We start from the raw sequence: 11,844 nt of genomic DNA, 5'->3' as shown, positions 1-11,844 counted from the left end.
ACTCAAAATGTGGGCATTTCTTGAAAACTATTCACAAGTCTGTACATGGCTAGCATCATGCTCTGCAACAGTAAGGCCTCCTGCATTGCCCACATTAACAATCTGAATTTGTATGAGCAGTCTTATATAGCCCCCTACCATTAGGTGCTACCAAAAAACAGGCCTGTTACTTACAGTCACACCTGTTACACATATAATAGTGAAACACAAGTCAAACTATATCAAACATGAAATCCACAATACTAAACACGCATTTATGAAGCTATTTATAATTAATACATTAAAAACAATACAGCAAAAGCTACCAACAACTATATCACCCCCTAGTCTGTGAAACTGTTTTTACTTTACAAAAAGGTGTTCTTTCCACTGGGACCGTTTTAACAACGGACCATTAGTGTTAGAGCGCTCAGGTAAGATAGGCTACCTTACGTTATATATCATATTTCTTATAGGTTGGGCTATAAGAAATTAACATGAGTTACGTTTGCTTGCAGATATAAACCCATCAAATAAAAGTTTTTAAACGCCACACTTGCTTGTCTGTTTGTTAACCAAGTGTTCCAATATGTGTGTGTGCTAAACATGCTATTATATAACTGTAGGCAACACACAACCTAATAGAGCAAACAATGCTTCGCCTTTAGCCTAATGAAACTCACAAACATAACATAGACCTAGATCCCCTCTGTTACAATGTTGCAAATGAAGGGTGCTTTAAATACAAATTATATCATATTTGTTACACAACATTATTTTCACAAGCGTGTAAATATAACGCAGTTGTGTCCCAAGTAAATTAGTTGCACAAATTGCTTTTTTCTTTTCCCACATCAATGTTATAAAATAAAATAAATACAGAAGCAGTGTAATTTGTTGCACCTTTTGTTTTTACTATAGGCTACTATACAAAGTTAAACATCTCTAACAAGCTGTATTAGTAGCCTATTTATCCTATGGGATTTTATTTATTTATGAAAGAATCTTTGTTACCTAGAAAAGCTCTTAGTCCCATTTAATTATTTTAAGTTGACCTCATACTTTCAACCTATTTTGGCAGTTATCTCTCTCTTCCTTGTTTGTTTTTTCTGCATATAATGTGAAATTGCTAGTAAGCTGTCAGGTTATGGTATGTTTTCCACGTTGGATAAACCGTAATGTCCTCTGGTCACTCAATGATGAAGCAGCATTGTAATGAAGCAGCTCAGCTTAACTATAACTCAGCAGGCAAATTCATGCATAGATGTGTTACTGTTTTTAAATCACAATTTCCTCGTCTCTTCACTGACTATTTACCAAGCAATGTATATTCATATTTAACTTTTTGTTTTATTAAGAGGGTCATCATAATACATAATAATAATCAACTTTGATTGAGTTACTTATTTATATGTTGCTAGGTTCTTGTAGTTTTCTGCTGCTGTGGAACTTACATTTATTGTGTGATCAAAACAGTTGAATATCTTAAAAAGGGACAATGTTAATCATGAAACATTGAATTGAAAGATAAATGAATCAAGTAGGTGCAGTGGTGATTTCCCCCCAGTGCTCCAGCTTGTCCCCCAGAAGTATGAATTAAAGGCACTGGAGAAATACAACAACAAAAAACACGATTCTTATCCTCCTGTTTTTTCCAGGTGAAGGGATCTCTGCATTAAGTAGGACAGTGTCATCCACACCCATGCCAGATTGATAGACAAACTGTCGGCACGGGTACCATACATGTTTTCCACAGCAGTGGTACCCTTCCTTGCTTCAGGCTCAGGTTAAAGAGGAACTTTACAATCCCACACAGATTTGAGGAGCCTTGAGCCTCCTTAATATTCCACCTCAGCTCCCTTAGAACAATCCTCAGCTCCTTTTTACCTGACTAAAAAAAACAATAAACTTTATATTTATATTATCATACATTTTACCTCCTTGTGTTGATTAATTGTATCAGGGGATACCATGGTATATTTTGCTGCATGTAGCCTACCTTTTAAAGTTCTTAACAAATAATCTGAGGGGAATTTCTTGTTGTTTGTTTTTAACTTGTGATGTGTCATTTTGTAAAACACTTTGAGCTGCATGTGTTATAAATAAAGCTTTATTATTATTATTATTATATGTATCTGTAAAAAAAAAACTAAAAAAACATCGCATCACAATCAGACCAAAAGGCATAAAAGCCTACCAGACAATATACAAATAAAAGGTTTACTATTCAAATCAATAGAACAAACGTTTTCAAATAGACAAAGCTTAGAGTTATATCAGATGATGGCTAACACGCTGTGTCAAAGAGTTAGATCACAACCAACAGGCATCAGTCTAGTATTACATAATTTAAATGAGCAGGTATGGTTTCCCATTCGGAAGAATATGGACCAATCAGAAGCCGTGCTCCACTGTCACTCCGCTGAGGCGGGGCATCACACCAGCCACTCTGCTCGCTCATTGGGCACTGGCCGCTATGCCCATGACTCGCCAGCCAATCAGAGGCGTCGGTCGATCAGACGACGTTTGGTAGTGAGAGCCGCATTTTTTCCTTGGTGCAGCTGCATCTCGGGACGCTTCGCTTTGATGGGTAAACATCTCTGCAGGCTTACACATCAGTTTGTTAGAGTAACAGCAGAAAACCTGAAGCAACATGGACATCCTGAAGTCACTGGGGCACCCGGAAGAGATATTCAACCTATTTAAATTTAAAATGGGGGGATGCAGCACTGTGATGCGAAAGTTGGATTATGTGAGTAAACCCTCTTATTGAACAAACTGAGAATAACTTTAATTTCTACATAACACTACAGTCATATGAAGACAGTGTGCAGGTTGTATTGCCTACAGGATTTCATTTTCAAATGTGCCTTTCGGATCATAGCCTATAGCACATGATGTTCCTCATTTAAGAGCATCACCACAAACAGGTTGTAGGTAGTGAAACAGAAACCCACAGAGGCATGCTTGGTTTTGCTTCTGCATGAGTTGATGGAAACAGACTCTGCTAGATGCACTAATGAGATCTCTCACTCTGTGTTGGCTCAGGTGTGCACAGATTGATATGACCATTGACTTGGGATTTACGTTACATAAGGAGCTTGGAGGGTTCAACAGCGGGGAGAGATGATGTGCGCATGATTACCGGCTAATCCCAATGTTTTAACACCAATGTGACCCAGAGAGAGAGAGAGAGAGAGCGAGTCTGCAAATACTGTATACATGGTTTTAAGTTAACAGTTAGTTTAGCCTGGTTGGGAGTATTATTAAATGACCCAGACAAAAGGTTAACAAAAGCATATCCCTGCAAAGTGAAGTTAACCTAATAATAGGAATACAAAGATAGTGCTGTAAACAAGCGCGTTGACAGTAGCAACACAAGCCCTCACTTTCCTGTACAAATTGTGTCTTTGTTCAGTAAGTAATACTTATTATAGATGCTACTACAGTGCCAAATCCAACCCAGACATCTCGATGGGCATTTCGTTTCCATCAGCCATAGATGTATTAGTACCAGCTGTTTGTCCAATTTTGTGTGATCTGCCAGATTTATGACTTGATAATATGCTAACATTTTCATGCAAACGTTTACTAACCTCTGACCACCAGCAATTCATTTTGGGTGAATGAGGCTGTTGCAAAAGTTGTGACCCTATAAGATTGTCATTCATTTGAGTTATAGTAATAGTCAGTCATTTCAGCTGTTTATATTTCGAAAAAAGCATCAATATTTGACCACTGTTAACCCTCCAGCTTCACAGGATCTGACAGGTCACAGATTTGACTTCAACACCTGACTCCACTCATACATCCTACTGTACTTCCCACTGTCTGCCACCAGGTGTCCACACCATACACTGCTGTATTTTTCGCAGCAAACTTGTCGTTATCAGACACTAATAAAATAGTTTATTCTCACCAAGCAAATTTGCCTCAGTAGGATTAACACTTATATCTTTAACATTTTGTTCAATATTTCAAAAATAAATGTGGTTGATTATTAATAGTACGTAAGGTAATAGGTAATTGATTTATAATGTATTTCAATGTGAAACATCTTAAACGAGTCGTTACTTTACTTGTAGAGCATAGTTTGTCAGCGCATCTCTTATAAATAAAGTTGAGAAAAAAATGGTCAACATAAGCAGAAGCAACTGCAGTCGACTGAGTGCTATTTTTAATATGATGCGTTTTCCACTCACAAAACCCTCTATTCTTTAATGTAACCGTCCGCTGTGATTCAGAAGGGTTTTAAACAGAAGTGCATGTTGAGTTTTAGCCTTATTTCCTAGCTGTAAACTGCAGCAAGTTGTGAAACACGCAGCTGGTGTTGTTGTTGGGTAAAGGTGGGAGGAGCAGTAAAATCATAACAGCAGATCTACAAACGCTCTGCGCAGACCCGCTCCTATACGCAGCATGCTACGCAGTGAGGGGGACTGCTTGGAAGTCAGTGGCGTTCCTCGCCTCACCCGACCCTCCGCTCACTTGTCCTCTAGGATACATGTTTCAAGCTTCCCCACCAGCCGTAGCGTCGACATGCACAGAGTCGTTTCATAGTTGCAGGGTCGGTCGTGCAGGGTGTCCGTATGGCCGGAGCTTGCTGCAAGTGTAACTTCTCTCTGTCCGTGTTCAAGCGCTCTCTGTCGGTGGCGCCGCGTGGCTGCGGGTCCGCTCCTCGGTCCCTCCTCTCGTGCTGGAGACTGGGGGAGCGGGCCCTGCAGGAGGCCGCCCGACCCTCCATCGCCCTCAGACCCGCATGTTTTTACCGACACTCGACCTTCTCCTGTCTCTCTTGCCAGGAATCCATGAGTGAGAGTCTGCGGACCTGCTATCTGTATCTGAACCAAACCAGTCGCAGTTTTGCAGCTGTCATTCAAGCGCTGGACGGGGAGTTGAGGTGAGTCATGCAGAATATGTTTCTCTGTTGTCCACGTTCATAAAGCATAAAACAACAACACCATCAGAGCACAGTGCAGAGTCTCTAGTTCTTATGAAACATCCATGTAGCCCGCTGTATAGAAAACGGTAGTTTCCCCACAGCAGACGCGTATTCATGACGTCCGCTGGAGCATCATAAATACGTCAGATAATGAAATTGCAGTCGATTCTCAAGGCACCGCAGTCTATTTTCCTAAATCCTTTTGAATTCTCCTATCCACTAATCCTTAAACCCGTGACCTTTCGCACAGAAGTTAAGTAATAGACTATAGGAATAGACGATAGTAGCTGACTTTAACTGCAGCCTTGGCTCCAGGTGGAGGGGTGTGTCTGCGGGCATGTTTTCTTCGTGAAGGGCAGATGGGCGTTGGCTGGGGTACTTCTCTTTTCTGCACTAGTAGTTCTCTGAGTAACACATGTGCATAATGTACAAAAGACACATTCAAGTGATTAACATCGTCAACACCACTATCAGCAGTTTAAACATAATACTCAGATTGCACCCATTATGTTATGTGCTGCATTTGTCTTTGATATTCATATATGTACCAAAAGTACCCACAAATGACGGTATCACCTGTGGAGTTGAACACAAGACACAGCTCCATGCAGACTGTTTGTGTCAGGCACTCAGAATGTATAAGTCATCATTTTGAAGACATTTTGCACATGATAGCTTATCAATTCAACAACAGGTATCAGCCTCAACAAACCAAAGTCCACTGCAGGACTTATTGATTTAAGTAATTTCTTGTACCAATACAAACGCACAGTTGGCAATAGTTTGCTGTCATTTACCAAGGAAATAAGGCTACATATATGTGAGGATGTATTTAGATTCTGTATGACAAAGCACTTTATACAGTACATTTATTTTTTCTGTTGATCTACCTATGTAGCCTTATGTTTTTATCTGTTTGTTTTTATCTGTTTTGTGTTTAGCTATTATCTTATTTATTGATGTGTGTTTTGTCTTTTTGTATGTGATATGGACCTTGAGTCTGGAATAAAGATTGGAAAATACCTCAACAGATCAACAGAATGATTGATCAGCTTATCTGCTCATGTCTCAATGTCACACTTAATCAAACAAACACAGATGGACATTTAATGAGTAAGTTATTAAACATAAAATACACATCCTAAGTGTGTGGGTGTCCACTTTATATATCCTCAGTCGGAAAGAATCCTCTACATATAGACTGCCCTGACCTGTGACGACCTCTTTGACATGCCTGCTATTTTTGTCTTTTGATTCAAGGACATGCATCTTTTCAGTCAGCATGTGAAAATACACTAAAAGCCTTCTCCTATCTTTCTGATCCAGGCATGCAGTTTGTATTTTCTACCTGGTGCTTCGAGCGCTGGACACGGTGGAGGACGACATGACGATTCCTATGGACAAGAAGGTCCCCATGCTGAATGATTTCCACACCTTCCTGTACCAGGATGAGTGGCGCTTCACAGAGAGCCATGAGAAAGACCGACAGGTTCTGGCAGATTTCCCCACGGTCAGTAGCTCGGCATGGTTTTACTTGGAACGGCCAGAAATATACTAGGCTCTCAAGAGTGTCATTTACCGATGTAGTTCCTTTATAAATGTCTAGGCTGGTATTCGATAGAAAAATCTGAAGTGAAATCTTTGTCACTTGTATCTGTTACTACAATCTTTATATGTACTTGCATTCCAGATATCAGTGGAGTTCAGAAACCTCGCTAAGGAATACCGAGACGTCATCTCAGATATCTGCCACCGTATGGGAGTAGGAATGGCTGAGTTCCTGGAAAAGAAAGTGGGATCCATGAAGGAGTGGGACCTGGTAAATATCAACCTTATCTTAAAATAACAACAAAAATGTTAGATAAATGACAGGAGTATAACAATGACTTGTACTAAATGGCAAAAGTACATATCCTTACAACACAAACAGATATCTAACACAGTTTATAATACCCTGCACTTTCCGTAACATAAGATATGAAAAAATATATGCTATTTTATTTTTCTATATGCAATATTGACTTGTATCTCTGCAGCTTCATTCCGTCTTACCGATGTGTTTAAGTCATTATGGTAACTTGATTTTGATGCAGTCTTACAATACACCACGTAAAACCTTCTATAAAACCAACAGTTTGTCTTTGACTTTGACAATATTGAATAAATGTTTTGAAATCTTTGGATGTTAGAATAACTGTGTTTGCTTAATCATAAACCAGAATACATATCATGCTTGGACAATGAAATCTGATTCCATGTGGTCTTCTGTTATCCTCAGTATTGCCATTACGTGGCGGGGCTGGTTGGTATCGGCCTGTCTCAGCTGTTCTCTGCGTCCCAGCTGGAGGACCCAGAGGTGGGGCGTGACACCGAGATGGCTAACTCCATGGGCCTGTTCCTCCAGAAGACGAACATCATCCGAGATTATCTGGAGGACATTCAGGTGGGACGTGCCTTCTGGCCTCAAGAGGTAAGAACCTGTCCTCTGTCCTGGTTTGAGTGTTTGTTTGCCTGATCACCACAGTTTTGCAATTTGATAGTAACAGAAATATACAGATTTTACAAACAAAGACCAACATTTTTAAGTCAGCTAGTGTCTCAAACATATTTTATGTATATTGTGTCTCTTACTAAATATAAAAACTGACACGATTCATTTTGACTTCTTGCTGATGTTGCTTAGAGGTTTACTGAATATTGATTTAAAAAAAAAAAAAACAGTACCATATCTGATGTGTTAATATCTCGTGTCCCCGTGCAGGCTTGGGGTCAGTTTGCAGGTCGCCTGGAGGACTTTGCTCAGCCTGAGAAGCTGGACTCGGCTCTCTCCTGTCTCAACTTTCTGGTCACTGACGCTCTGCGACACGTCCCCGATGTTATCGCCTACCTGTCCCGCCTGCAAAACCAGAGCGTCTTCAACTTCTGCGCAATTCCACAGGTACACACTGACTTATGACTTATTACTGTGGCTGTGAGGTAGGTTATGGGTTCGATCCCAGCTCCTGCAAACAACATTTCGATGAATCCTTGGGCAAGATACTTATCCCAAAGTTGTTTCCTATAGAAGTGGTTGAATGTTAGCTTGCCTGAGGTGATTGCACTTTGCATGTCAAAGTTTGGATTCGTGAATAGTGACTTTGAGAAGTTGCAAAGAATGGATAAATGCTTATGAAAATGCTATATAAATACTGTCCATTTTACATTTACTACCTTTCAGTGTACTTCCTTTTCCATGACTAAGACGAGATACAACGGCATCGCATCATTAAATGCTAACTGCTACTTGACCAACATGCAATATTGTTGATGAGAAAAAAGGAGTCAACAATATAGTATAAAAGATAGGAAACTTTACCAACAAGATAAATGTCATTATTTCTTTAAGTCCTTTCCTTCAACTACATGTTTATCCTCTCCTGATCAGGTGATGGCAATAGCTACTCTGTCGACTTGCTACAACAACTCCATGTTGTTCCAGGGAGTGGTGAAGATCAGGAAGGGGCAGGCGGTCACGCTCATGATGGAGGCCACCAACATGAGAGCCGTGCAGACCATCATGGCCCAGTACAACCAGGAGGTGGGTGTGTCGTCGTGTTTGCTGCCCTGCTTTCACCATATTGGTGCCCTTTAAAAAAAAGTATTTGTCTTTATTTGTTATCTTTTCAAACAGCAATTTAACAACCACATGACTCATAAATGTCGATACATATTACTCAACCAGAAAAGAGAGGGGAAACAAAACAAAACAACACAAATAACCCCAAAAAGACTAAACACAAATGTTTTACGAATACACCCATATTCATACATCATACAGCTCCAGCCATGATAATATCTAGCTTCTGCTTTTCTCCCAAGATTTTAATTCAGTAAAAAATGTTTATCCCACTTACATTTCCATTTCGTTCTGTTCTTTCTACTTCTTCCATTTTTACAGGAAACACAGTTTCAGTCAAACGTTAAACCCAGTCAGTTAGTTCTGAGGCCTGTACTACGAAACAGGATTTTCGCTTAGCGAGCTAACTTCAGAGAAAACTCTGGATTTCCGGTCCTACGACGCTGGTTCACTTCTTATCGGGCTAGATCTCCACGGTAACTTATGCTGAACGGCTAGCCTGCTCCGGAGCAGGCTAGGTTGCAGGCTAAGAGATCAACTCAGTGAAAGCACTGCCTGCTGGCCAATCAGAGCTCAGTGTGCGTAGTTTAAAGCTATCAAGTCATATTATAGGAGAAAAACTGCCGTTGCAGGAAAGACGGCCGGCAAAAATCAACTGACTGTGTGAACGTGAAAATTAATAGAATATCACCTCCCATCTTCAGAGCAATCTGACTATTATAACAGTAGCGTTAAGAAAGCTTACTTAAATATCTGCTACAACATAAGTAACCGGATCAAAGTAACATTACGTACAGTCCGCGGCACTGTGAGTGCAGACACCGATGTGTCCCATTATCATACATATCACATCATAATGTATCATATATTTCCTTATCTGAGTCAGCTTCTTGAGCCGTATCTGGCCGTGCAACACTCACGGCCCGTCCACACAGCGGCGTGCGTTGATGCTTGCCTGTGGGCGTGTCTGAAACTCGACCAACAACCAATCACATGAATCTCCCGCCCCTGACACACAAGCAGCGGTTTGATTGGCTAGAGCTTGTACTGGCATATGATTCGATTGGCTGACGCTTCTGCCGAGGCGTCAAAAGTTGAACATTGCTCAACTTTTGCAGCGAGCCACGCCAGCAACGCTCCGCGTCGCTTCCCACAATGCAGTTCGGCGAAAAGTGACATCACCCCATTCAAAGTGAATGGTGAAGCGTCAACGCACGCCGCTGTGTGGACGGGCCGTCACAGTGTCACATACTGTATGCAGAAGTATTATTTTAAGCAACACATTAAGTTAACGAAACACTCGAGTCAAATGTAATTAAAGTCGGATCCACTCGTGTCTTAGACGGGGCAGTGATATCATAAACCTGTTAATGTACGCATTCAAACACTTTATCTTTTACCAGCTGTGTTCACCTTGCAGGTGCAGCTATGTGGCTTTTATCCTGGATAAAGTGTTTGAGTCATGGATGTTTAAAGTTTAACGTCTTCATTGTCTAATATTATAGTTTACTTTTCATTCAGGAAGTATGACGCTGCGCTGTCAGTGCGCTTCTCCATGTTTGTGATTTGTCAAATGTTGCTAACCCCGCCCCCTTTTTTCCTTTGAACGTGCACCTAACTAGATAGGATATGGCTGGTTTGAGCGACCCACTTGATAACCCGCGAGAGGGCGTTTTAATGCAAACTGTGCTTTGGTGACACCCTGTGGTTAAAGTTTAAAAGTGTTTTCTGACACAGACATAACATACCCACACTGAGTGCAATTTTGTATGGATATTATTTTATTATTTCTTCTTATGTTTTGTAAGTAAGATATATGTTATTGTTTTATTTTGTATGTCTTTCTACTCCAGTGTATGTTTTTCTTAATCCAGCCTCCCATCTAAAGTATTTCACATGATTGTACTGAGTGACACTTTAACATCCCGTTCTCCCTCTCTGCAGATTCTACAGAAGGTCTCCCACACGGACCCGACCCGGGACAAGACCCTGCACATCCTGGCTCTAATCCGGGAGAAGTCGGCCGTGTCACAGAGCAACCTGCCCTCCAGGACCGCCCACCTGTCGCCCATGTACCTGTCTGCTGCCATGCTGCTGGCCGCTCTCAGCTGGCAGTACCTCAGCACCACCACCGCAGCACAGGCACAGGGCACCGGGGACATGAAGGGACAGTGAACCCATTGACCCTAACCTCACCGGGGCCCACAGACTCAGAAAGCCCCTTTTTTCCCACTCTGGATGTCCAGTTCCTTTCTATCTGGAATCTGAAACACTGCCCTCCTTACTACAGCCTTCAGAGGAACATGGACATATTTAAACTATGGAGGGTTTCTGGTAGCAGGCTGGTCTCTTTAGGTTGTTTGACAGTGATTTATAGAAGTCCATCCTGCATCTGGATACATTAATTACACAACATGTTGTGTGTTTATATTCACCAGCATAAATCACACATTAAAACAATTCAGGGTGTTTTCTTGTTTGTTTATGTTGATTCTGGTCTTTTTTTGTTTCATTTGTAAAATGTTGACCCCTTGAATAAAATTATAGAGCATATTCAACATTTAAAGACAGAAGGTAGTCATTTTTCCCATTAATTGGTAAATGCAAATTACATGACACTGCCCTTTTCAAGGATCTAAGAGAAGTCACGAATTCCATTAAGTTTTTTGTTTGATTCTGTGTCAACTCTTATATTTTTCAGGTCAAATTTAAAGCTAGTTTAATATCCATCTCACTATGTTTCTTCAGGAGAAACACTCAAAGTAAATATAAGTTACAATCCTGCACTTTACAGTTAATCTGTTGCATCTGCATCCTCCAACACTATAACTTTATTTCACCACTTATATGTCTTTGTGTTTCATTTCTATGGCTTTTGAAATAGGAGGAAAAATAAGCTATTTCTATGTAGTTTTTACATGAACTTTTTAAATGAATGGGGGAGAACAAATGTAATTTCTGATACATTTCATATCTGAAAAAAAAACCATATCGAGACTGCTAGCTAAAGTGTCCTTAACGCAGCTTTGGTGAGTAAGGCTTGCACAGAGTTACCTTGTACAGAACCAAAGGAGAGCTACAAACATTGCTATGTAATGTGACATTTTGATTTGTACATATATGAGACAAATAAATAAGTTAAATAATCTAACCAGCCTGAATTGTTATTGTGCAAACAACACGATAACCTGTTGAAGTGGGTGAATATTTTAATAGAGCCTAGACTCTACAATTGTACAGCATTGTTCAAAGGTTGATATGAGTCAACAATAATGTTAAGTTATAAATGTTCTCTATGGTTGCCAGGTCA

General features: G+C 40.5%; 1 protein-coding gene across 2 annotated transcripts; it reads left to right on the top strand.

The window, feature by feature from the left end:
• The first annotated feature begins 2,164 nt into the window (after window positions 1–2,164).
• Window positions 2,165–11,685, top strand: fdft1 (farnesyl-diphosphate farnesyltransferase 1). 2 transcript variants are annotated; one of them, XM_034076082.2, is made up of 8 exons: window positions 2,165–2,731; window positions 4,779–4,876; window positions 6,245–6,428; window positions 6,609–6,737; window positions 7,197–7,388; window positions 7,680–7,856; window positions 8,343–8,495; window positions 10,479–11,685. In XM_034076082.2, exons 1-8 carry the CDS (start codon window positions 2,633–2,635, stop codon window positions 10,707–10,709), a joined length of 1,263 nt encoding a protein of 420 aa, XP_033931973.1. In that variant the 5' UTR covers window positions 2,165–2,632; the 3' UTR covers window positions 10,710–11,685. The 2 variants fall into 2 exon arrangements, with proteins under 2 accessions (XP_033931973.1, XP_033931972.1); XM_034076081.2 differs by lacking the exon at window positions 2,165–2,731 and having other exon boundaries at window positions 2,766–4,876.
• The last annotated feature ends 159 nt before the right edge of the window (window positions 11,686–11,844 follow it).

This window comes from Pseudochaenichthys georgianus, chromosome 24 (genome assembly GCF_902827115.2).
Source record: "Pseudochaenichthys georgianus chromosome 24, fPseGeo1.2, whole genome shotgun sequence".
Classification (NCBI taxonomy): domain Eukaryota; kingdom Metazoa; phylum Chordata; class Actinopteri; order Perciformes; family Channichthyidae; genus Pseudochaenichthys; species Pseudochaenichthys georgianus.
The sequence above is the reverse complement of the archived record's forward strand: the minus strand, read 5'-3'. Positions and strand labels throughout refer to the sequence as shown.